Source organism: Giraffa tippelskirchi, chromosome 8 (genome assembly GCF_054371585.1).
Source record: "Giraffa tippelskirchi isolate mGirTip1 chromosome 8, T2T-mGirTip1v1.2.pri, whole genome shotgun sequence".
NCBI classification, from domain to species: Eukaryota; Metazoa; Chordata; class Mammalia; order Artiodactyla; family Giraffidae; genus Giraffa; species Giraffa tippelskirchi.
In genome coordinates, this window is record NC_137282.1 from 53,952,992 (window position 1) to 53,980,755 (window position 27,764).

At 42.8% G+C, this 27,764-nt stretch overlaps 1 protein-coding gene across 3 annotated transcripts in view; it reads left to right on the plus strand.

Annotated features, from left to right (window-relative positions):
* Nucleotides 1-27,764, plus strand: part of CTNND2 (catenin delta 2) — a 1,052,534-nt gene that overhangs the window by 929,218 nt on the left and 95,552 nt on the right. For 2 of the 3 annotated variants that reach the window (XM_081517461.1, XM_081517462.1), the window contains 2 exons: nt 8,516-8,590; nt 9,620-9,770. In XM_081517461.1, the coding sequence (XP_081373587.1) occupies nt 8,516-8,590; nt 9,620-9,770 (226 nt within the window). The remainder of the gene's footprint in view (nt 1-8,515; nt 8,591-9,619; nt 9,771-27,764) is intronic. The other variant, XM_081517463.1, reaches the window with a different exon arrangement.

A 27,764-nucleotide genomic window follows, 5' to 3' on the forward strand; every position in this document is an offset into this window, starting at 1 on the left:
CAATAACATCTTTCTGACTGTTTTCAGTGCATTAACCTGAACTTCAGTTATCCCCAGTGTAAAATTCATCCCCACATATCCAGATGCATTGAATTGGTAAAGTTTTTGTTATTAATGGAGACTACTGAGAAAGAGGCAGAATGGTCTACAACAGCTAAAATCGACATCACAAGAGCCGTTCTGTATTTTAGACAAAGCTTAACAACTATGACCGTTGGATTTCCCGGCCTTCATCAGATTTCAAGTAACAAATTAAAAAATGCACGGAGTTACTCTTGTAAGCAGGCACACAGATCTGTGATAAGAAGGGCAAATAGATATCCTGATGGCAAAGTGAAAAGACAGAAGAGTTAGAAGAAGTAAATATAAGGACACAAGAAAGAAAAAAATGTCAGAGGCCATTCAGTGTTTTGGCTGTTTCATTTATTCTAATCACTGATGGTCATAATGCTGCCTGTCATCAAGAAAATGTTAAATGATTACTAGTAATTTTAGAAGACAAAGCATTTTAGAAAGACTTTTATTCCAATAGTTAAAGTAGAATTTTGATTCTCAGGGTGTCGTCTTTGCTTATACGGAGCACTGGCCTTTCTGATGGCTTTAGACAAAGGGGATAATCTTTGGTCAAGGCAAAGGGCCTTTAGGGCATATTTGTACATAGTTATAAATGTATTTGCTTGTATAAGAATTGTCTTATAAAAATACAAATACACAAGCATGCATAAAGGTCAATATCACATTATTGTCATTCTTTGTATAATTTAGTAAGGTACCATGGTAAATGGTAGGGGAATATGTGGGAAGGGAAGGTAGATAAGCTATAGGAGTGATTTGAGAAGATTGTCATTAAGCCAACACTGATAAATAGTTATTACTTTTTAAAGATGAGAATAGCTTATACCAGAACCAAACAAACTAGAGCAATTAAAAGATTGGCTGAGGACACAGAAACAGCCTCAGATTTCATGAAGACAGCGTTACCATCTGAAACCTAGGGTCCTAAGAATGTGTTTGTTATAGCAACTGTTGAAATTTAGTGATGTTCTTCAAGTGTCCTTAACTTTTATGATCCAAACAAAAGCAGAAATGTGAAGGTAAAACACCCGAATTTTACATGGAGAGAGCTTTTTATAGACCTCATCATCTGAAACAATAATTTCTCTTTATGGGGAGACGTGCAGCACACTTTCCTGTGACAAATTTCCTAGCAAACTATATCTTCATAATGGCCCCACATACTTTTTAAACTTTAAAACACTCATTACTTGGTTTATGAGCATCAGAAAAACATAATGGCAGAAGCAAAGTGAAATGTTTTCCTTAGCTAACATGGACTTCAGTTACCTTTTCCTCATTTACAGTAAAACGATTTTGTCACAGAATATTAAAACAGTTGGATGTATTAGTTTGAAGAGTTCCAAAATGTGAATGAATGCTCCCATTTGTGGTTTATTTTTATCGTAGTTGAACTCTATGGAAACTCAGGATTAGAACTGTCAAAATACATCTGTTCTATTGCTTTTAAATCAAACATTTTAGATATCTTTGTGTGGTCAGTTTTCTCCCTAAAATGTGACTATTCTCAGAAAGTCTATTATTTTCCCATTTATGTTCAGAGTTAGAGGAAATAAAGAGATACTTGTATATTAATCTGTTAATATTTAATGAAGTAACATGATAGCGACATAGATTTAGTGAGAAGGAAATAGAATCTCTGGCTATTGTGGCCCAAATGAATAAAAAATAAAGAGAATTGGGAAATTTGAGACTTGTTCCTAAGGACAGGGAACTTAAGAGGGGCATTGAATTTAGTGTGGCTTAGCAATTGGTGTATCATTAAAAATGAACCAGGCTAAATGAGTGGAGTGTAACAAATAAAAGTAAATATCATGGCCTAACATCTAAGACAAAGATTGTTGTCCTAGTTAACAGTGGTGTATAAAGCATAAGGTTTAAATTCAAAGAAACAGACTTGTGAAAGATGATGATGAGAATGGGGCATGAGGACTCTGCCTGGTTAGCAGGCTCCCAGACACAATGCGTTCACTTGGACGTGATGACCAGCCTGGGGCAGGATAAGGATGATCCAACCTCAGGAGGAGATAGGGAGGAGTAGGATCAAAACCAGGTCATTGGTTCTAACCACACAGTGCCTAGTGGTTTCTCCTAAGACCCCACTAGGCAGTACTGATGGTAAGGGCTTCATCTGTGTTATAAATGCCACACAAATCCAAACTCACTAGAGAGTAAGCCCATTTTTGGACAGTCTGGCTTATTTTCATCAGTGTCATTGAATAGCAAAGTGCTGAATGATAATTACATTCAGAAATTATAGAAACAGCTAAAGCTGAGGGATTTTCCCTTCCAGCCAAGATGCCAAGATGGGGTACCAAGTACCTTCAGTAGCAATAACAGCAGCAATGGAAACAAACCAGAGAAATACATGAAACAATTGTTGTTAAAACACTAAGCATTAGTCAGTGAAGAAAGAGAGCTCTGAGAAATGGGAAATAAGCAACATGAGCTCTATGGCTGTCCCCGATCGCTGTCTTGAGAGAATTTGCAGACCGCAGCACAAAGATTAAAAACCCAGGAGAAGCTCGGCAGACACTCAAAGCTAAGGAGATACAACTAGGAATCTAGGGAGACCAAGGTGACTAGAGGTTATAGTGAAAGTGAAAGTCATTCAGTCATGTCTGACTCTTTGTTACTCCATGGACTGTAGCCTGCCAGGCTCCTTTGTCCTTGGAATTCTCCAGGAAAGAATACTGGAGTGGGTACCCATTCCCTTCTCCAGGGGATCTTCCCAACCCAGGGATTGAACCCAGGCCTCCTACATTGCAGGCGGGTTCTTTACTGTCTGAGCCATAGGGAAGCCCAGAGCTTAAGGACAACACCAAAGGAGAGAAAGCCACACCTAGAAAGACCCCAGAAATCTTCAGAGGATCCCCTTCAAGTATTCAGCAGAGAGCTGTCAGTGCATGCACGAGAGGAAAGCACCCAAGACTGAAGAAAAAGATTCCTGAAATTATTAGACAAAAATGAAACTTGGCACTTACACAGGAATGGATATGGTGTGCGTTCCCAAGAGCCATACAGGAAAACCTTGTGATTCGCGGATCCTTGAGCAGAGTACTCTCAGAGTCTTGCCTCGGTAATGAGGTATAATTAGCCGTGGACTAAATATGCTCTAGTCTTTCCTATCAGATCTTAAAAGTGAGATGCAGAGGATCAATAGTTTGCAAGTAAATTAACTGCATCCTAGACTAAAGTTTAAAAATACATATAAGAATACAAAAATACCAGCATCCGAGGCATTAAAATTAAGAATGTCTGACATCCAATTGAAAATAAACAAGAAAATGTGATTCATAAAGAGGAGAGAAATCAATCATTCAAAAGCAGTTCAAAACCAACCAAGATGTTAAAAATATCAGACAAGCAGTTATTCTAACTCTACTCCATGTATTCAAAAAGTTCATTAGCAATGTAGAAAATATAGGAAAGGCCCAAGTAAAGCATCTAGAGTTGAAAATAAACTGAATTGGGGGAAAAAACGCCATATGGAATGGTATTAACACCAAGTTAGACATTGCTGAAGACAAGATTAATGAATTTAAATATTGCCCTGGAAGCAATATTTAAAATGAAATGATGAGAGGAAAAAACAAAGCTACTGATCATCCGTGAGCCTCAGGTGATCTACTATGTATGGAAAAGTCCCCAGAGGAGAGGTGAGAGAAAGGAGAAAGAAAACAGAAAAGAAACAGAAAATTGAAGAAATGATGGTTGAGAAATCTTCCAAATGGTTCCATATTTTTCAAATTTAATGAAAACTGCAAACTCACCAATCCAAGCCTAAGAAACACGAAGAAACTATACCAAGGTGCTTCATAATCAAATGGCTCAAAATCGGTAATAAAGAGAAAATCTTAAAAGCAGCCAGAGGAAAAGACGTGTTGCACACAAAGATAAGGATGACAGCTGAATTTTCACCAGCAGTAAAATCAGCGAGAAGACACTGGGACGGCATCTTTAAACCCGTTGGGCCCATTCGTGTATAAAGTTGATTTGGGCTTGGTACCTCGCAGGTACAACCAGTCTCTATAGGAGACTCCAAGGATTCCTAGAGCAGCTGTAAAACTATCTATAGAAGAAATCTTTTCTGAGCCCAGTATAAGATCTGTGCTAGCCTGGGAGCTGCCAAGGTTAATTACCCAAGCAGTGGGGACACAGAGGAATTCTAACGTGGAAACTTCAGTTTGAGGGTCACGACATGATCAGAGCTGTGATGGCCCAGGACATGAAACTCAGTATTGTGTCCTTCCAGCCCTGAGGACAAGCAACTATTCCTAAACCCTATACCAAAATTCTGTCCCCATACAGAGAATTAAGGATGAGTGTGGCTTTAGGAGAGACTCCCAAAGAAATGTATGATCATTTCAAACTCTGATTACACTTTTGTGGAAGTGATTAGAATTTGCTGTGCTGTGCTCAGTCACTCAGCCCTGTCTGACATTTTTGCAATTCCATGGACTGTAGCCCACAAGGCTCCTCTGTCCATGGAATTCTCCAGGGAAGAATACTAGAGTGGGTTGCCATTTCCTCCTCCAGAGGAATCTTCAACTTACTGGTCCTGTCTATAATTGCAGTTGCTTTGGTCCTTTTTGGGCTTCCCTGATAGTTCAGTTGGTAAAGAATCCACCTGCAATGCAGGAGACTCTGGTTCAATTCCTTGGTCGGGAAGATCCCCTGGAGAAAGGATAGGCTACCCACTCCAGTATTCTTGGGCTTCCCTTGTGGCTTGTTTGGTAAAGAATCCACCTGCAATGCGGGGGACCTGGGTTCGATCTCTGGATTGGGAAGATCCCTTGGAGAAGGGAAAGGCTACCTACTCCAATATTCTGGCCTGGAGAATTCCATGGACTGTATAGTCCATGGGGTCGCAAGGAGTCGGACGCGACTGAGCAACTTTCACTTGGTCGTTTTTCTATAGTTCCTTTCAGTGGCGAATGCTATTCTTAAATAGCACACACTTGGTACTAGAAATCAACTTGACATTTTCTTTTACCAGTTAAACATTTTTAATTTCCATCTGTGAGCCAGAAATTAGAAGACAATTGACATAAAGAGATGAATGTGACTTGGTACCTTCCCTCGGGTACCTTCCGGAATAAGAAACATATAAACAGAAAGTCCAGAAAAATACATGATAGGTGCCATAATAGGAGTATAGACACAAAGGGCTGTATAAACGCAAGGCATTGTATACATACAAGGTAGAAGAGCATTCCAGGGGTCATTTTTACAAGGAACGCACAGAGATGAGGACGCACACTTCCAACAACACTAGTTAAAACCTAGGGCTAGAAGTCAGTGGTTAGAGTTCATTTTAAATACACTAGCACATCTCATTATTTAGAAGAATTCCAGCTGCTGCTATAACAAAGAGACCCCCCAAATACACAAGGGCTCAAACAAGATAGGAGGTAAAAGCTACTTTCTCTGATGTAACAGCTAAAGGAAGGTGTGTGAGGAGGGAAGCTCCTCTCTATGAATCATTTCCCCCAGGCTGACAGCTCATCCGCCATCTTCACGGTGTTGTGAAGATGTGGCATCCAAGGCTACTCTTAGGGCCATCATCTGCAAAGCGGGAAGCAGAAAAAGACCACAGATTCACAACTGGAAATGTTCTCATTTGAAAGTCATCTTGGAGGCCTCGTTTTGCCTGATGCAGTAAGAGAGGGGGAAAAAAAGCACTTCATCTGAACACTTCTTGCAAACTCAATCAAATCAAACTATTTCTCAGTCCCTCCAGGCTTACCACTTGGCCACATTAGTCAGCCTTCATCTTCTCATGCCCTCTGTGGTTGGCGCTAAACTTGGGGTTCTTACCAGCATACCTTGGCAGGGGGTGGGGATTGGGTATTCATTTCTGTCTGGATCCTTGCTCTCCGGCATTTCCTCTTGCCTAGGACAAGCCTCCTTGTCCTGTGGGGTTCTCAGCTGAGATGGGGCAGTTAGTGATTGGACCATCTCTGGTCCAAGGTGTTCTTCCAGCCCACAATTGCCTTTCCCACTGTTGAGCTCCCTTGAGATGCAGGCACACCTTCTCCTTAACCCAGGTGGTCATAGTCCAATGCCTGCCATTCTGATCCGTCCCAATCAACTGGCCAACTAATCTTTCTGCAGCCTCAGGTCCTTAGCCTGGGCCGTGTTTTCTCCTGAACCAGGTCTTCCTCTTCCTCCTCCCTAACCCCTCTCCTCCACCTCCTTTTTCTTCTTCTCTTCCCTCCCCTCCCCCTTCTTTTCTTCCCCTCCTCCTCCTCCTTCTTCATCTCTTCTCTCTCATCCTCCCCCTCCTCTTCCTTTCCTTCCTTCTTCTCCTTTTGAATCATCACGCATTTTCTGTTCAGCTCATGGACCGTTCCTAAAGCCAGGCTGGTCCACACCTGCTTTGTCCCTTCCCTCTTCACTGTTGGGCTTAGTACACAATGCTATCATTCTGTTTGCAAAAAAATCAAATTCTGTCCAAAGATTTCCACCTCAGCTACAATGAATTACCATAAGCTTTTCTCTCTTGTTCACCTATTTTCACGCCAGTGATACTTCTACTTTTGTTTCACTTATAAAGTTCTTGGCAACTCATATACTCTACTAACACTCCAGGGGCTGCAGTACTGTCCAAAGCAACTCACTTCTTTTTTGGAAAAACTTTATATGAGTCTCGCAATTCTGTGTTCAGTGCACCTGGGAAACATTCCCCATCTCCCACATATTGCATCATATCTTTCTCTCTTTCTACCTCTTTATTCCTTCTTATTGAGTTACACAAAGGTCCACATGTAGGTTATACATGACCTGCTCCAAGACTGCTCAGCTGCTACTTAAAAAGCATCACTATTCTGGGATGTCCCCCAGGGTCCAGTAGTTAGGACTGTCTTCCAACTCAAGGGCTGCAGGTTCGATCCCTGGTCAGGAAACTAAGATCCCACATGCTGCACAGTGTGGCCAAAAGTTAAATAAATACTTCTGTTTAAAAAAATCACTATCCGAAATCCTTGCATGTTAAGAAAACTTTAGAAGCCTGCAACATCTTTTAAATGAATTGTAAATAATTGATTGTGAATCATCATATGCTGAGCTAATACTGGGGATTTTCTACACCCACACAAACATACACACAACTAAAAGTTCCACAATAAAGGCTGTTTTCTATGTGTCACTCACATAAGATCAAATCCATTGTCTTGTTTTTCCCTTTTCACTTAGAGCATATCACTGTGTACCATTTTCTCATACCAGAAAAGTATATCTACACCTCATGCACGTTTTTGGCCATGCATAGCCATCTGTATTACTCTCAAATCAGTTCTCAGTGAAGCTGAAGGATTCATCATTTTACAAACACCAAACCATCTTTCCATCCAACAGGAAGGTATATAAGAGCTAGGCTTCTAAGGAGGAAAAAGTAAGTTATAGGGGACCTTTCTTGGTTTGTTTCAAATATGGCCAGATTCTCCTCTGTCGATATTGGGAAGAACGGAAGGGAGGGAAAAAACTGAGCTCAAAGGTTTAGGTGAGACAATGAGATGATGACGAGGAGGGAATATTGTCAGAATCACAGAGGGGAGAGTTACAGGGAGAGGCCTGGGGGTGAAGGGCACAGGTGAGACCTGTGGGCAGTTGTTTAACATCTTTGTGTCTAGATCTCCTCATCTATAAAATAAGAACAGTAGTGTCACTCTTCCAGGAGTCTGGGGATTAGAAGAGATCACAGATGGACAAGCCAGCATCTGGGGTCTAGGATGAGGTGGTTCTGGGAAAGAGGTCATCTTTGGGCCCGAGTTCAGCCTGCCTGAGTTCCAAAAATCTCCACCCTGGTCTCCCAAAAGGCCCAGAATATCTCCCCAGCATTAAAATGCATCGTTGATGTTCATCTTACCATATGGAAACATGGACTCCATGCCCTGATTTCCATTTTCCTTAGTTTTAGGGAAGAACCCAACAGTGAATGGGCTACAGAAGCTCAGGTGTCTAGCCTACTCCTGGACCCAGAAATCAGAAAGCTTAGCAATAGTGGAGGGGTAGATGAAAATCATGTCTGAGCACGTCAAATTGCAAATGAAATTTCCCATGGACATGATGGAGAGTTTTAACTGGCTTCATGAAGCTCCTTTCCACGAGAAGGATATCCCATCCTGACAGCTAAATTTCAAGAAGAGGTTTCCAAACCTTGAGATTTTTTTTTTTCCATGTCTAAGACTTTCTGACCATCCGTTCCTTTGCTTCCTGAGACTGGGGCTATGAAATAGTTAATTGCAGTCAAGAGATGCTGTCGTGAATTCCCTCTGCCCCCCCACCCCCTCACACCTTCTAGAGTGTGAACCACAGTGTAGGGTCAGGAGAAAGTGAACGGTCCAAGGTGATGGGGATAAGAAACTATGTGAATGTGACTTCTCTAACGTAGGACAGGATGAAGTTGTGTGTTTTTTTAATCTCATATTTCATGCAGGGCTGGGCTGAGGATGTGGCAGGCATGGCATATGCCCTACGTTCACTGCCAGAGGGGGCTCCCTGCCTGCCACAGGTGAGAGCCAGCTCTGGGGTGCCTGTCCCGATGGGGAAAGGGGGGCGGGGCCCGGGGGGGAGGGTGGGGACTCTGCCCACCTTTGGTGGTCCCCAGGAGAACTCTGCCACAGAATCCGGAACCTTGTGTTATGAATTTCATTTTCTTAGCTCATAAATGAAATTGCAACGGATTAAACCCTTATACTGGTTGATTTTTGTGGCACACGCTCTTCTCTGGAACACGGTACAGGAGTATAAAGTGTATATTCTCAAATGTCTAGAAAACCTGAGCCTACCCGTATTCAGTTCAATGAATCTGAATGTTTTATTGTCCTGATATGGCAAATACATTTTCATAAAAAGCCTTAAATGTGTTCTACTAAGGCCAACCACCACTAACCCAAAACAAATTGTATGCTTACCTTATAAATTAGACATTGAATTATGGCCCTGGATATAATATATTGCAGTTTTTTAAATTTTATAATTTTCACTCTTCATCTTTGATGTCATATGTACCTCTCCTCAGCCATACCATTTTCTGATTTATTTCCTCCTAAGTATTCAGCAAACAACTTAATTGACAGTAATTTCTGTAAGATCTCTCTGCCCCACTTCCAAATTCAAGGTTTTTCTTTGAAATCGCCTGTGTGCAGCCTTTTACCATTTTCTACCTTTTCCAGGATTTCTTTTCCTCTTCATGTCAATAACCAGCCCTTCCTGTCCCAAACCTCCATATCTTAAAGTATCAGGCATAAAGACACCACACAAATATCTTTCTAACTCTTGGACTGAGAAAGCTGGCACCAAAGAAATGAAGTGTGATGAACTGATTAACGCTGAACCCTCTATCCTATGTTGGAGGCAAAAATAAAGTTAAAACCTTTAAATACGTGTCTAACACACTCAACCTATTCTACAAGAAAATCTTGATAATTCAACCTTTTTGGCGCCTGTGGATGACAGTCTGAACACCCACAGGCGCTGTTTGCTTGGAGTGTTTCCACCCACCCCAGCTCCTAACGCCTCGGCCTCCCCTCATTTGCAGTGGTCGGTATATATCCGAGCTGCTGTCCGGAAAGAGAAAGGCCTGCCCATCCTCGTGGAACTGCTGCGGATCGACAATGACCGTGTGGTGTGCGCAGTGGCCACCGCGCTCCGGAACATGGCCTTGGACGTCAGGAATAAGGAGCTCATTGGTACGTTCCCTCCGATTCACTTTTTTTTTTTTTTTTTTTTGAAGTATATTGCGTTTTGTGTGTTTGAACCCATGTGCAGAACATATATGCACGTGCAGAAACAGAGCATGTATTAGAGACCTTGTTTGCCCAGCTCTCCTTCTAGCGGAAATCAATGTGCTAATTTATCTTTTAGAATTTAGAGGAAAACGCGAAGCTTGTTGACATTCCTAATCCTTGCAAATTAAAAACGACCGCAGTGCTGAGCACTGGCTACCATTGTCCTGACCCTCTAAATCCTTGCCTGGCTGTTTGTTTGCTTTCCATGTTGTGAACTGGAATTCTAATGGGATGTGGGCCTCTTCTTCTCCTCTCTGTGTTAAAATTTATTTTTGCATTAGATCTGATTGGCTCTCCAGTCCTATTTTTCAAGAATCATCTCCCTTTAGTTTATTATTCAAGAAAGGGAAGATCTTTCATTAATGAAGCATTAAAGAGATCATCCCTAAGTCTATTGATTCAACAAATGTTTGTCCATGACCTACTTTGTTCCAGGCCTGTTCTATGCCTAGCGTTCATGAGTGCTCAGTCGCCTCAGTTGTGTCCAGCTCTTTGTGACCCTATGGACTGTAGCCTGTAGACAGGCTCCTCTGTCCATGGGATTCTCCAGGCAAGAATATTGGAGTGAGTTGCCATTCCCTCCTCCAGGGACTCTTCCCAACCCAGGAATCGAACCCAGGTCTCCTGGGTTCTTTACTGCCTGGGTTCTTTACTCCGTATTCTTTACTGCTGAGCTGCAGGGGAAGCCCTCTAGGCCTAGAGATGATATCAAAGCAGAGAGAAGGCTTTGCCATTGTGAAGTTTACATTCTGGGTAGGGTCGACCAACAAAAGACACACGTAAATCCTACGGTGTGGTCGAAACGTTCTGTGGTGGAAAGTGGTGCTGGGTCACGCACGCTGTCATTGGTGAGGTTGCAGTCTTTTTAAATTGAAGTGAAATTTACATAACATAAAGTTAATCACTTTAAAATGTACCATTTGGATGGCATTTAGTATTTATACAGTGTTGTACAACCACCACCTGTGTCAAGTTCCGAAACATTTTTGTGACCCTGAAGAAAACCCTGTGCGTGATAAGTCACTTCAGTTGTGTCCAACTCTTTGTGACCCTATGGACTTGTAGCCCACCAGGTTCCTCTGTCCATGGGATTCTCCAGGCAAGAATTCTGGAGTGGGTTGTCATGCCCTCCTCCAGGGGATCTTCCTGGAGTTCCAAGATCGAACTCATGTCTCTTTTGTCTTCTGCATTGGCAGATGGGTTCTTTCCCACTAGCACCACCTGGGAAGCCCCCAAACCCTGTACCTATTAAGTAGTCACCTCCTATTTCCCCATCCTCCCATCCCCTGGCAGCCAGCAGTCTGCTTTTTGTTTCTGTGGATTTTCTTATTCTGGATATTTCATGTAAATGCAATCATGTAAGATGTGAGCTTTTCTATCCAGCTTCTTTCATTTAACATCAGGGATTGTGGGTTTGAGAGGTCAAAGTCAAGGTGAGAGCTGTTGCGAAGCTAACATTTGGGCAAATACTTGAAGCTGATGAGATGGGGCCCTGTGGTTCTTTCAGGGGAAGACTGTCTAAACTGGAGGAGCGGCCTCTGCAGACAACCCTCCAGAAGGGGATCTGGGAGCAGGCTGATGGTGGGTTCAAGGTCTCTGGGGGCCTGGTGTGCCTGGTGCATAGTCGGTGATGGGAGTCTAGGTTGTCCAGGTTGAAGAAATGCTCTGGATCCCTCCTCCTGTAATGGGAGGAGGCTCAGGCCAAGGTTGATTGATTCCTGGAGAACTGATGAACCACCAGGACCTGCCCAGGGAGAGGCACAGCCTCCCCATAGACCACTGACCTCCTAGGGTGAAAGAGATGACTCCGGTAGGGTGGATGATCAATGCAGCTTGAAGCCTGGCAAGTTTGACCGCAGGTAATGGGTATCAGCGGAGATCAGACAGCAGGGAGCTGGACCATGCGTTGTGGCAAAGGTTCTGATTATGCGACCTCAGGGGATCTGGGGAAAGCAGGTGAGAGTGAGTGAAGAGGGAAGACTCCATTCCTGGGGCAGTTGGAATACCAGGCATGGGTTCAAATTGCATACACAGATTATGCATAGAGACAATAGTCTATTTCCTCTGTCCAGATTCCTGAGGGTGATGTACTAGGCCCTTCGTGATCTGGGAACCAGCCACTTTCCACCCCACAATACCCATCATATCCTCCAATAAACATCAGGTGTTTGCAGGTCTCTTTTGGTTTAGTGGCTAAGTTGTGTCCGACTCTTTTTTGACCCCGTGGGCTGTAGCCCGCCAGGTTTCTCTGTCCATGGGATTTCCTAGGCAAGAATACTGCAGTGGGTTGCTATTTTGTTCTCCAGGGGACCTTCCTGATCTAGGGATCGAACTCTTGTCTCCTGCACTATAGGCAGATTATTTACTGATTGAGCCACCAGGGAAGCCTTTGCAGGTCTCTAAGCCACTTATTCATTCACAGGGACCAGGTTTCAAATCTGTGTCTAATAAATGCAGTTATTTGTTATGCTTGCAGTGCATCATCAGGCATGAAATTAAGCTCACAACTTGATATTTATACTTAGTTTGATTTTAAATGTGGGTGGTAGATGTTATATATTTAAACTACTCCGTTAGCCCTCTGTGTATCTGCTTTCCTTATCCTTACTTGTTTATTTCAGACAAGAGAGAGCAGTGGCTTCCAATCAAATCCTAGTGCTCCTCTGTAACATGGAGGAAAAATCAATAGCTAATCACTTTGCTGCTTGGATACGAACTACTAGGTGTTGTGCATTTGTGTGTTTTATTTCTTTCGGTGGATTAAAATATAACAAAGTAGGGAACTATTGATTGATTTTCTAGCTTCAAGGCATCTCTTCTCTCCAGGAAGTCAGTTATCTAGAACTGTCTCTGAGGTAGGAACATTTGGAAGTCCATATTGCCCATGTTAAATTAAGCCTCTACTATCAAATGTCACCAGACAGGAAAGGGAGCCAGCCATTTAAAAATAAGAGTGAAAATATCTCAGTCATAGGGTGTAGGGAATCAATATCTTTTCTCCTTGAGTAAGAAAAGAAGAATTGAACAAAAGAGCACACTATTCTCTTCTGTCTGGGAGAAAGGAATTGTGACCTTTGCTAACTCTTTTGCTTTAAATATTGTATCAAAGTAATGGGTTTTTATGAGACAATGCTATACAGAACTTTATCTATTGAAAAGAAAGCTGCAGTGAGTTTGAACCAAGAACAAAAACAAAATTGAACTTGGACTTTTCTCTATCAACTTAATCAAAACTTTGAGGGGTGTGTGTATGCTAATATTTCAGTCATGTGTGACTCTTGGTTTAGTGGCTAAGTCATGTCCAACTCTTTGTGACCCCGTGGACTGTACCCCACCAGGCTCCTCTGTCCATGGGATTCTCCAGACAAGAATACTGGAGCAGGTTGCCATTCCCTCCTCCAAGGGCTCTTCCCAACCCAGGGATCGAACCCATATCTCTTACATCTACCTGCATTGGCAGGTGGGTTCTTTACCACCTGCACCACCTGGGAAGCCCCAAGGCTTTGGTGACCTGGTATTAAAGATAGCCTGAAAACTCCCAGATAGATATCTCTGGTAGGAATCTCACATCTCCGCCTGCAATAGTCTGTCCACCACCAGCACGGGAGGTCTGACAGGCATCTCAAATACAGCATCTCCAGACCTGAGTCCCTTGTCTTCTCTCCGAAGCCCAGTCCTTCCACAGGCTTCCCCGCGGTGACCTGGCCTTGCAGTGGTCCTTTGATTCTGCACTCTCATACCCAATCCATCAGCAGGTCTGGCTCCCTTCTGAAATTTCCCAGAACCTGACCCTTCTCACCTTCATTGCCTTGTCCCCCTCAAATCTCATCCTCTCTCACCTGGGTTATTACCATGGCCACTTTCCAGGCCTCCTCGCCCCCCACCCCAGTGCCACGATCCACTCCCAAAAGAGCAGCCAGAGTGGTCCTGTCAAAACCTTACCGCGTGTCTTTTCTCCATTTAAAACCCTGCCTCATTTCTCTCAGCGTGAAGGTAAAAGTCTTTGTAGGGCAGAGCGGCTCTGTACGATCCAGCTCTCTGTCCCCTCTCCAACCCCACCTGCTTCCTCACTGGCCGCTGCTTCACTGTGGTTCCTTCATGACCTAAGCCACGAGCCTGCCTCAGGGCCCTTGAACACGCGGCTCCCTGCACCCATCTCTGCTTCCTTTAGATGTCCACGGGGTTATTCCTCAGCCCCTCAGGTCTTTACTCAAGTGTTACTTTCCCAAAACAACCTTTTCTGGTGCCTCTTCTTAAAATCCTACCCCCTTCTCTGCTTTATCAATCTTCACAGCACTAATCACCCTCTAACATGGAACATATGACTTATTTATCTTGTTTCTTGTCCATCTCCCTGCACTGGAATGTGAACCTACTAAGAGGAGGAGGTTCCATCTTTTGTGTTTACTGATGTAGATCATGTACCTAGGACAACACGGGACCCATACCAGGGATTCATCAATATTTGCTGAATGAATAACTGAATTATTAATAATTTTTCCTGTCCTGCCATCATCTTATAATGAACTCCAAATCAGCAAAACATTAAGTAAGCAAAAAATAAAAATAAAATATTAACTAAAGAAAACGATTTTATATTAATAAAGAAAACCATCCAAAAATCAGTTCATTATCTTACTAAAGTTTACTAGATGTATACAGACACTCATAATTTCAGAAGGAATTTGGTTGTTTCCATCACAGGGGTCCAGTTTGAATTACATCTCTTCTTAGATTATTCTTTTAATTAAGGGTGGAGAGAGGGACAGCTACCACAACTCTGTTTAAGGAATGGTCCAACTTCCTTGGACTCCATGATAAGAAAAAGTTCAAATAAACTATTGAACACTAATTTCTCCACCCCATAAGCTCTAATGAGGATCAGATAGAATAAATTCCACTTGATCGTGGCATATGATCCTTTTAATGTGTTGTCGGATTCTGTTTGCTAACATTTTGTTGAGGATTTTTGCATCTATGCTCATGAGTGATACTGGCCTGTAAGTTTCCTTTTTCGTGTTATCTTTGGTTTTGGTGTCAGAGTGATGGTGGCCTCATAGAATGACTTTGGAAGTATTCTTTCCTCTGCAATTTTTCGGAAGATTTTGAGAAGGATAGATGTTAGCTCTTCTCTAAATGGTTGATAGAATTTGCCTGTGAAACCATCTGGTCCTGGGCTTTTGTTCGCTGGGAATTTTTAAATCACAGATTCAAGTTCAGCACTTGTGATGGTCTGTTCATATTTTCTGTTTCTTCCTGGTTCAATTTTAGGAGATTGTACCTTTTTAGAATTTTAGAATTTGTAGATTGTACCTTTTTAGAATTTGTCCATTTCTTCCAAGTTGTTCATTTTATTGGCATATAGTTGTTGTCATTCAATCCCTCAGTCATGTCTAACTCCTTGTGACTCCGTGGACTGTACCATGCAAGGCTTCCCTGTCTTTTAACTGTCTCCCAGAGTTTGCTCAGTATCCTGTCCATTGAGCCAATGGTGCCATCCAACCATCTCATCCTCTCGCGCCCCCTGCCCTCAGTCTTTCCCAGCATCCAGGTCTTTTCCAGTGGGTTGGCTCTTTGCTTCAGATGGCCAAAGTATTGGAGCTTCAACTTCAATATTAGTCCTTCCAATGAATGTTCAGAGTTGATTTCCTTTAGGATTGATTGCTTTGATCACCTTGCTGTCCAAGGGACTCTTACAGTAAATAATCTCTTATGATCCTTTGTATTTCTGTGATGTCCATTTTAACTTCTTTTTCATTTGTAATTTTATTGATTTGAGTCCTCTCTTTTCTTTTCCCCTGATGAGTCTGTCTGAAGGTTTATCAATTTTATCTTTTCAAAGATCAGCTTTTAGTCTCATTGATCTCTTCTATTGTTTTCTTCATCTCTATTCCATTTATTTCTGCTCTGAGCTTCGTGATTTCTTCTGCTAGCTTTATATTTTATTTAGTCTTTCTCTAGTTACTTTGTGTGTAAGATTAGGTTGTTTATTTGTGATTTTTCTGATTTCCTAAGGTAAGATAGTATTACTATCAACTTCCCTCTTAGAACTGCTTTTGCTGCATCCCATGGGTTTTGGATTTTTGTGCTTTCATTTTCATTTGTCTCCAGGTATTTTTTATTTTCTCTTTGGTTTCTTCTAAAACATTATTTTTTAAAAAAGGTAGTACTAAAAAGAGTGTCACATCTTCTGCCTCTCCCTGTCTTCCCGTTCAGGCGATGTCCGTGGTTCTGTGGATGTCTCTGCCGTCAGGTGATAAGTAGGCTAAGAGGAGATCTTTGTGTTCTTCTCAATGACGTAGTACTGTGGTCCAGGTGACTGCACATCCATCCACTCCTTTGCAGCTTTCCAAAAAATGTTAATTATCCTCCTGGGTAAAGTGTTATTTCATCATTCAGAAAGGGTTTTTTTTAAATGGTGATAATTAGCTTCGGCGAAAAGAACAAACAGTACTGTCCTGCTCTAACACGTTTACCAAAATGTCATCCATTTCAGCACGTTGACAGTCCCTGATGAAGATGGCAGGTATTTCTTCTGCCATCAAGTGAACAAGCAAAATCTAACCAAATGGAAAGCTTTTCACATATGAACACTAGATAGGAAAGATACTGGGGTGGTATCACCAAACTGCCTCTTATCTCTAACCACTCTTTCTGATGAATTCTTCATCCAGACCAGCCTTTGTACCATTGTCCCTGCTCATAAAGCATTACCCGAGCAGTTCCCCTCCCGGGCCTGTACTTTCATCTCTGTGCATTTACGCACCTCACCCCCGCCAAACCCCCAGTCATCACTCAGAGCCCCGATGAACACTGCTCCTTCAACACAGAACAGAGGTGGGGGGTACCTACTTGATTAAGAAAATCTTTTATTTATCTTTGAGGGTAGGAGGAATAGGGGTGAGCGAGGATGCTTGGATGGCATCAGTGACTCAATGGACATGAGTTTGTGCAAGCTTCAGAAGATGGTGAAGGACAGGGAAGCCTGGCATGCTACAGTCCATGGAGTCACAAAGAGTTGGGCACGTCTGAGCGACTGAACAACAACAGAGCCACCGGGGAAGCAGATTTGCATTATATAATTTTATTTTTATGCTGTCTTTCACTTTTTTTGCATTGCATTGCATCTTCTCCCAGTGAGATAACAAGCAGAAGTCAGGTACCATATTTATTTCTGTGTCCTACCATGCCTAGCCCTTTGTTGTGCTCAGTACGTATTTGTTGAACTAATTCTCTGGTGGGTGAATAATGTGGATTATTTCTTCTGGAGAGCCGATCTAGAGGAGGTTTGGGGAATCCCACATAGAGAGAGGGCAGAGAAGAGGATGCTCTTTTCACAGCATCCAGGAAAGAGAGGAAAGAAAGACGCTCAGATGCTGCCAGAAATCCTAAACGCGAGTCAGACTCATTCCTTTGCCACTTTGGAAGAGGTTTGGGTTGGGTAGGAAATAGCAATGCTTTCTGCCTGTGCCCCGATGGTTCCTAAAGGTTGGAAGAGCCGCTGCACCCCTGCGGGTGGTATTGGCAGAGCTCACAGGGCACCATCCCTTTGCTTCCCTGGGAGATGGCTGCCTACCACCCTTTCAGGCAGGCGAGCCAGGCTGGGACACTGGGAGCATCCTCCTGGCTGCCTCGCTCCCCTCCCTGGACTGAAGAGAAGGACCTTCTGCTGCTGTGTGAACCTGGCCCTTCCTTCCCCAGCTCATCTCAGTCCTGTAATCCCGTCCTCTCTGCCCTGCACGATCCTTTCCCTGTCCTCTGTCATCATCTGGAGATTGGGTCACCATGTTCGGAATCGTAGACGGATGCCTCCATACATTCATATGATCTGACCCATTCTTGACATGGGGCCGACCATCTTTTCACCTTAGCAACTGTCCGAGCTTCTTCTATCCAACACCTTCTCAACCCGACCCAGCCTCAAAGGGAATGCCAGACTCCGACTCTTGCTGGCATCAGGAAGGGCTATTTCCCAGGAAAGTCTGCTGGATCCCAAACACTGCTGTCCCCCAAGAGAGAAGGAGGAGGTACCCCCAAATCTCCAGGGTCACATAGCAGTACACGTCACACACTTTCCCACACTCATGAAATCACAAACAAAATAAGCGGAGTTTCTTGCCCAAGAGTTAAGTATTATTGAAGCATCAAATCTACCGCTATTTCCCTCCCCGCCCAAGGCTGTCTGATCATCCCTTTCATTCATTCTAGGGAGGGCATTCACTTCCTAGCTTTTTTTTCTTGCCCGAATGTGTTTGAAATACTCAGATAAAAGACTTTATCTCACCACTCTGATGATTCTTTGTAGAGAGTGGTTGCTGATTATATTTGAAGGACACCATAAAAATGTTCTGTCTTTAAGTAGAAATGAAGACAGAATAAAGAAAACGGTAATGTTGATGGAATGAGAATCACCCCTTCCCCCCAACCGCTGCCCTTGTGTCAGATCTTTACTTGATGAGAAATGTCTTTTCTTTGGAGACATGGGAGGCGAAAGGGGGGGGGACCTTCATTGTATCCAGACAGCCCTAAATATTGTGCCGCTTTGTAAACATTCTCTCTTATTTAATGATCTCACAGCTGAAATTTCAAGGTGTATACCCATGGAATTCTAGACTTGGGAACACTTATCTTCCCCAGGTAGTCCAGTGGTAGAGAATCCGCCTGCCAGTGCAGGAGACATGGGTTCGATCCCTGGGTCAGGAAGATCTCCTGGAGAAAGAAACGGCAACCCACTCCAGTATTCATGCCTGGAGAATCCCCATGGACAGAGGAACCTGGGGGGCTACAGTCCATGGGGTCGCAAAGAGTCAGACACGACTAAAGAGGCTTAGCAGGCAGCACAATCTTTATCCAAACTTTGGGATATATTTTACCCATTTCAGCATGAGGGCTTGTTGGTGGTAGTTGCTCAGTTGTGTCCACTCTTGGCAACCGCGTAGACTGTAACCTGCCAGGCTCCTCTGTCCATGGAATTCTCTAGGCAAGAATACTGGAGTGGGTTGCCATTCCCTTCACCAGGGGATCTTCCCAACCACGATAGATACATAAGTCTGTGCTCCATCTCCATGAAGCTGTATTCCAGATCATGCCTCAAAGTTTGTCTAAACTCTTTGGCCAACTCGTTGGAAAAGACTCTCAAGCTAGGAAAGATTGAGAACAGGAGGAGAAGTGGGCAACAAAGTATGAGATGGTTGGATGGCATCACCGACTCAATGACATGAGTTTGAGAAACTCTGGGAGATAGTGAAGGACAGGGAAGCCTGGCGTGCTGCAGTCCATGGGGTCACGAGGAGTCAGACACAACTTAGCAACTGAACAACAACAGGAATGAAACATGTCCTGGTCTTCATCCTCTGTGCACTCAGAATATCACAGTGTGCTCACAGCATCTCCTAGGGCTCTTAAAAAGTATGGCACTACCGTCCATTGAAATACACATGTGTCTGTGTTTTATTACTTTCTCATCTCATGCCAGTGGCTTCCATGTAACAGAACCCTCTGGGATATGGGTATCTGTTCCCAGAGGGCAGACTTTTCACAGGCCACTCACCACAGCCTCGTCGGCACCTTCTTCATCTGCATTCCCGACCCTGGGGAATCCCACCTGTGCCCAGGGAAAGACTCGAGTCTCTGGAAACCTCAGTGCAACCTGGGGAGGCAGTGTGATATTTTTATTCCTGGGAAATGTGTAAGCTTTACTTTATTAAGTAGGTTTGAGGACATTTTTAGAGGCATACCTTCTCTGCATTTCAAAACATGTTTCTTCAGACCCTGGCAGATGTTGTTTTAATTAAAACACATGTAATTTCAATTAGTATTTTTAAAAGAAGCCCGCTTTCCCAGACAAGGTGCTTTTTCAGAGCACCCTTTGCTGACTAGTTTTTAATAATTTGATTTCTTGAGCCAAATTCTAGCAGCCAGAGAGCTGTGTGCTTTGGCTAAAACTTGGTATCTTCAGATTAAGCGCCTGTGTTAGAGCCCTCATCTCCCAACACCCAGAGCCTAATCTCATGAATGCTGCCTCCCTTTCCAGCAAAGACTTGGGTTCTTTGTTAATTAACTTCAGACATCTGTTGGGGAATTTTGGCGGCTGGGTCTGGCAGATAAGAATTCCTTGGAAGGGCAAGTGGTAAATAAATTGAAGAGCCAATGATTATTTTATTAAACAAAACTTAACGATTAGCCCCTTGGAAATATTCCATGTGGGGAAAAGGCAAAACTGACTGAGCAATTTGCAGTTGATTCAGATTTCAGGACCTCTGCTTAAAGACCTCAAAGAAAAGAGAGAAAAAAAAAAAGATGTAACTTTACCTGGACCATTTCAGTATTTATTTTAATGCCAAACAGTTTCAGAAGAAAAACTTTGGAGGAGAGCATGCATTAGAAATGAAATGCCTCTCCCAAATACCCCAATTCTTGAGAAATAGAAAAGAGGATTTTAACAAAATCATGTTTTTAAGTTATATTCCTTCTGCCTGTTAACTGCTATCTTTTCCCCTTATCAGAGGTGGGGGGGGTATGTCATCATGTGGAAATAAGTTTTCATTTTTACTTGGTAATACTAAAAATAATAGATTAGAAAGTGCTTTAAACATTTGAAAATGAATACTCTTTTAGCCATTCTGCCTTGTGTTTGATTGTACTTGGTATGCTGGATCTCGAGGAATTGCAGAGCATACAAGGACACATGTAACTGGGGCCGGGTGTGTGCATAGACCATAAATTGAATGGACGAGTGGTTCTGACCCGGAGGATGCACGAGGCAGTAAGACGAGGAGGAGGCAGGCCCTGTAGAGAGATGAGACAGCCAGGCCAGGAAGAAGGACACAGCAAGCCCCAGAAGAGGCTGGGGACCCAGGAGCTGATGGCCAACTGGAGGGGCAGCTCCCCCAGCATCTGGGCAGCCAGGCCAGGGGCTATAGATTTTGCCACCTGAGAAAAAGCAGGCTTTTTCTTGAGATGCTTTGAGAAGAGAAAGCCCTTCTGCCAGATTGGGATCAAAGAGCAAGAGAATCAGGAAGTTCCCAGAAGTCTCTCCTCAAAAAGTCCTAAGAGTTCTTTCAAGACTCTTAGTTGAAATTTAGAGATTCCTTCACTTAGAAACAAGAAAGTTCATGAAAATTTTCCGTGTCTGAGACACACTTGTTTTTTCAAACTTAAGATGAAATTCCCTTTTCAATTTTGCATACAATAGCGTCTTTGAACAATGTCAGGTAAAATAGCGGCTTTGGCGTGGAATGATAAAAGACAAACGACTTGTTTCCTAAAGCATGTAATATCATTGAATCCCACATTTTCTCATCCTGACTATTTAATGTAGGCAACTGAGCTTGAGACAGTACGGACCCGGCTGGTGCAGGCATATGGTAATGTACAAGGTGTTGATTTCATTAGGAGTCACTAATATCCCAGCATCAACCTTAGACGGTATTCAGGGTAGATTAAAGGATAAGAAATTCCCATGGTCCTCATTTGCATACTTGAACAGTTTAATTTTCTCAACAGAAAGTCACAGCTATGAGATGACACGTGGTATTAAACTTTTTAACTGAATATTAACTTCATAGACTAATACCGCCTAGTGTTTCTGTGAGAGTCAGGTTCATTATAAGTGACCTTGTTACTCTTTTCTTTTTGGGGGAGGCAAGGGGGTTACTTTCTGAAGATTGAAGGATAGTGGATTTACAATACTGTGTTAGTTTCAGGTATACAACAAAGTGATTCAGTTATATATTTTTTCAGACTCTTTTTCTATTTTAAGTTATTATGATATTGGATATAGTTTCCTGTGCTATACAGTAGGACCTTGTGGTTTATATATTTCATATAGTAGTGTGTATGATTAATCCCATATTAATGATTTATCCCTCCCCCACCTTCCCTACTGGTAACCATAAGTTGTTTTTTATGTCTTGAGTCTATTTCTGTTTTAGAAATAGAGTCACTTCTATTGTATTTTAGATTTGACATGTAAGTGATACTATATAGTATTTGTCTGATTGACTTCATTTAGTACAATAGTTTCTAGGTCCATCCATGTTGATGTGAATTCTTTTTTTCTGACTGAGTAATATTCCATTGTATATGCGTACCACATCCTCTTTATACGTTCATCTGTCTATGGACACTTAGGTTGCTTCAGCTCTGACCCCGGGATGTGTTAGCATTTTCTACATTCTGAGGAAACAGTTTAGAAATTCTGTCCGATACAAGCCTCCCACCTGCACAGCCCAACGTGAGACACCTGCTTTCTGTCATTCTATCTGAAACTCAGAAGTTTGACCTTTCAGACCATCCTCTCTTTTGCTCCTCATTCTAACCCAAACCCTAGTTTTGTATTTGCCCTCATTTTTCCAGAAATGGAAAATGAACAGAAATGGATACTCTTGGTGGGGGGGGTGCTTTCTTTCTTTTCTTTATCCTTAGACAGGAAACCCATCAGGATGTCTTGTTGATACTTCTTCAAGGATTTTTTTTTAAATTCATTTCCCTTCATATGTATTGCCCCTTTCAATTTCAGCCTACAGCATGGTGAGTCCAAGGCATGCCCATGGTCTCTTGCCTGGATCACTATGTCCCTCTCACCTTTTCTGAGTTCCCACCGTCAAATCACAGCTGCCACCTTGATCTTTATAAAGTCCTCCAGTAAAGGAATATTCAGTGTTTCCATGATATGAATGACACAAAGTGAACTCTGCTGCCTGATTTTATTTTTCAATAAAGCAGTTTGTATTAAGGCTCCTCCAAGAGTCTCCATACTTCCTAGTCTGGACATGTCTCTCTTAATCTTACTCAAACCTCCAAAGCATGTGAAATACTCATATATCATGGTTTCTAAGAGAAAACTCTCCTCATTTTCTTCCTTTCTTTTTATTTTCCTTTGGCCTTTTCTCCTCTACTGTACTTCAAGGCTCTGTCCTGGGTCAATCTTCTGTAAAGCTTATCATATCAATTCTTTATTTCTGAAATCATATTTTCCAGTTCTAGAATTCCCCCGTGGTTCTTTCTTATAGTTTCCATTTTTCTGCTGAATTTACTTTCTTTTTTTTTTATGCATGTTGTCCATTTCCCAACTAAATACTTAGCATTTGTATAGTAGTTAAACTCCTTGTCTATTATTCTGCTATCTGGGTTATTTGTGGATTTGCCTGTATTGACTATCCTTTCTCTTAATTTTCAGTCATATTTTTCTGCCTCTTTGCGTGTCTTGTGATTTCTTATTTATGCCAGACATTGTGTCTTAAAATAGTAGAGCTGAGTGAAGTAGGTAATACATACCCCACCAAATCACCCCATTTCTTCTATCAGTCTGCTAGGTGGAAGGCTGAGTTAATCTACTGTGTATTTCAACTGTACCTGGGCTTTAGTTAAATTCGGTATTTACCACTGCGTTCACATGTTTCAAGAGCAAGATCAGTATTTAACCACCAGTTAGTCGGTTTTAGGAGCTGAGCACACACAAATTCTGAATATTTCTCTGTGCATCACAGCCCAATCATGCGTTCCTCAGTCAGAGGAGATGTCTAGATCTCTGCACTGTCTGCATTTTTCAGACCTTAAACAGTTTTACTCTCACTGTGTGTATCCAGCCTCAATACGTATGGTTCCTTAGTTCACAGCCATCCCTCCCGCTGGGCTCTCTCCCCACTGTCCCTGCTCTTACCCTTCTCCTTCCACATGAGCTTTTCTACCCCCAGTTCCCACAGTTGCCCTTTCAATGCCTCCTTCCAATCCAGTCCTTATCCATCCTCTAAGACAAACTCAGGTTCCACACCCTTTTATTTTTCCTTTTTTTAAAAAAAAAATTTATTTTAATTGGAGGCTAATTATTTTACAGTATTGTGGTGGTTTTTGTCATAAATCGACATGAATCAGCCATGGCTGTACATGTGTCCCCCATCCCAAAACCTCCTCCCATCTCCCTCCCCACCCCATCCGCCTGGGTTGTCCCAGAGCACCAGCAGCTTTGAGTGCCCTGCTTCATGCATCAAACTTGCACTGGTCGTCCATTTTGCATATGGTAACTTACATGTTTCAGTGCTATTCTCTCAAATCATCCCGCCCTCCCCGTCTCCCACAGAGTCCAAAAGTCTATTCTTTACATCTGTGTCTCTTGTGCTGCCTTGCATATAGAGTGAAGTAAGCCAGAAGAGCAACACCAATACAGTTTATTAACACATATATATGGAATTTAGAAAGACAGAAATGACGAATCCTATATGCAAGATTCCACCCCTTTTACAAAGCTTCCCTGAGAACTCTGTGTTTAGTTTTGTGCTCTCTGAACTCTTTCATGTTGATCAACATATTCCCCAAAATTTAGCACATAAAGAATATCGGGTACAAGACCCATATGACTGCACAATGCTACGGATGCAGGAGTATCCTCTCACCAAAGCTGATAGCTCTTTAGGAACAGGAAAAAACATCTTTCTCTGTTTTTTTTTTTTTTTTTTTTTTTGCTTCTTTTGAAAGTCCTCACAATGCCTCGAATTCTATGAATGTGATGACAGCTACAGAGAGTTGTTGCATCGTTCTGTTAGAATATGAACTCCAGGGGAGCCGGCGGGAGACACTTAGTTGCTGCTGAAAGCTCCAGAACAGGGCTGTTGCAACATCTGGCAGATACTTATGACGTTTCATTTGAATTCACAGTATACTGAAGTCATAATATTATGGTTTCAGTAACTAAATTCCCATTGTTATTTGTTGATTTACCTGATTATTCAATATTGGTTTGCATTGATAACCTATAGCAGAGCATCTTTGACAAATGAGATCTACAAGTGAGTAAGTAAGTAAAGAAGGAAATGGTTACCCACTCCAGTATTCTTGCCTGGAGAATCCCGTGGACAGAGGAGCCTGGCAGGCTACAATCCATGGGGTCGCAAAGAGTCAGACACGACTGAGGAACTAACACTTACTTACTTACCAACTCTCACTCTCCTGCCTCACCTTGAACACAGCATCAACACTGCATTCCTAAAACTAGAGCTCCAAGCCTTATTTTTGCTCTGTAAACCAGAGCAGATGAAAAACGCTTTGTCAGACCATCTTTGGTTGCAGTTGTATACTGGAGTCACCCAAGCCCACCCCCAGAGACCCTCAGTTATTAGCACTTATTTTTAAGCTTCCTAGGGGGTTGTAATATCTAGCCAGGGTTAAGAACTACTGCTTTAAAGCTCCGTAAAACCCATCAGAAATAAAAACAGCCTGCTAATCTGGAAAACTGTCTTCTCCCAATTTCGAAATGTTTCATAATGACTACGGTGTAAACCTGAAGTCATTATCCCCTGAGTATTTTTCTCTGAGACATTCTCTTTTTTTGATTGCAAGAGACACAGAAATTTTTTCCAAAAATGATTCTGATTCAAGCTTCCTCCTTACATTATTGGATGTAATGATAATAACTTTGAAATAGCTGATTTCAGTTAACATTGCCACTAAGGCGATTGATAGCTGGAGTCAAAACAAAGCATGAATTCTTACAAATACATAGGCTTCCCAGGTGAAGCTAGTGGTAAAGAACCTGCCTGCAGGAGACCTAAGAGATGTGGGTTCGATCCCTAGGTCAGGATGATTCCCTAGAGGAGGAAATGGCAACCTACACCAGTATTCTTGCCTGGATAATCCCATGGTCACAGGAGCCTGGTGAGCTACAATCCATGGGATCACAAAGAGTTGGACAGACTGAAGTGACTTAGCACAGCACATCAGCTATTTGTTGTAGGATAATCTTTCATAACATACATGTAGTTGAACAAGTCATGAGTCTCTTCAGTTTGGCAAAGGATTCTAACCTTACTTTTCCATTTAATAAAGCCCCTTATGACAAAAGACTAATTGAATCAAGAGAATGAGTGTGAAGAACTTGTTAAAAACATCAAATTCAAGTGTAAGGCTGACAACAGAGCTCAGGACTGAGAAGACTTCAAGGACTGTCTCGGTTTTTCTGATAGTGGTAGGGTGTCCCCTTGGGACCACCCTTCCCCATTCAGGGTGTCTGAGTTCTCCATCACTTGGGAAGCCTGCAAGTGTTGAAGGAAAAAAATGACCACAGGGTACCAATGAGCAAGCAAAGAAGAAGAACAATAAACAGAAAATATACAAATTACTACCTTGAGATATAACCCTGCCTCAAAAACATATTTCAAAAAATGAAAGTGTTAGCATTACCTTTCTGAGAGCTGCTTTTTCCTGACTGAAGCTATTTATCACTTCCCAAATATGCTCTCCTTGGCTGCTACCTTATACCTCTGCCTGGATGATTTATTAAAATGTGTTTTCTTTGATATGTTGAGGTGATCCTAGGCAGTGTGTGCTTTAAGTTGCTTTCAAATCTGAGGTCTCTGGGGTTTGGTGTGAAGGCTGCATCAGCTAAGGGGAGAAGCTAATGGCTTCCCTTGAGGATCCCACCTTTGACCTTGATTTCTTGGCAGGATGCTAATCTACCGAGCTAAGGAATGTTGGGCAATAGGGAGACCAGGCAGTAACTCCGTTGGCTTCACTGAACATTCCTCATTTGACCTGATGCTGTATATCCTGGTGTTACGCACACCTTCCTCTGTGACACCTCGCTTACTTACTCCAAGAAGCAATACCGCTCCCTTCTCACCAGTTGTCACTACTGGTCGAGGCTGGGGGAGCAGAGGTAGTGGATACAAAGAGGGAGGGTGGGTGATGAATATTGACAAAGATAATTCTTGAATGAAGGTACCGGGTATTGTTTCTGAAGCATCATTATAGGAGGAGGTAGAGGAATTGTTCAGTTACCTATTTTCCATGACGCAAGGGACCACAACTAAACTAAAAACATTTGAATTAGAAAGCGGAGCACCCCTCTGGATCAATATTTTAAATGGTAAGCCAGTGACTGTGCTGTGCTACTCAGTTGGATAGTAACGATCTGTGAGCAACATACAATGAATGCCAAGTATTCCATAATTAAGTACAGTTTGCAAGGAAGCCCATCTTCAAAGGGTAAGTGCCCTCCTGTGTGTAAACAGGATTGCATCCATGGTAACTAGGTGCAAATGGAAAGGGACAGACTGACTGAGTCAGGCTTTGTCTTCTTCCCACATCTGCTTAAGGCAGCACGTCCAGTCGCCCTGCTTTTCAGCTTCCCAGCTGGCTGTCAGAGTCAGCCCAACCAGCTGAGCAGGTGGGCCCTGGGCAGGATGGAGCAGAGGGTTTAGGGATCTGGAACAAGCGTGATCCTTGGAGAGCAGTATCGGGGAGGAAAACCAAAACCACAGATGAGAGACAATATCATTGACAGTAACAACCACAGCTCTGACCCAGGCTTCATCTGCAAACCACTCGCTCCTGTTTCTGGAAGGAAGCTGAGAGCCTGGCTTCCACTGGATACAGAATAAGCAAATGGCAGCTGCCTAGAATACCAGTTAGTCTAACTAGACAAACAAATCAGTGAGTCTGGCTGTCTGGGTGTCTTCTTTGGGAAAATGTCTATTCAGATCATTCTTAAGCAGAAGGGACTCAGGGAATGTTTGCCACCCAGGAGCAGGGAGGGGCTTGACTTTGTCCAGTGAGGTGAGGGAGGCTGTGAACATGCATACGGGTGGGTTTTCAAGCAGATCAGGTTTATTGGATGAGTGCGCAGGGAAGCCGAGGATCTGAAAAATGGAGTCCCTGAAAATTCCAAGCCCTGCGTTCCCTCAGAGAATCTTCACGAAGTCCCCAGGCACGCAGGACCCAGTTTGGAGACCTCTGCCCCCAGGTAGCCTGACCCTGGCGGACTCCAGATACAACCTTCCCATTGCTCCCACCTGGCCAGGAGTGGATGCTAGGAGAATGTGCTTCTCTGATGGATTTGCTGTGTTTTGACAACCTGTTTGCTCACACACCACTTTTGAGCTGCGGTTCCCTAGGGGGAGC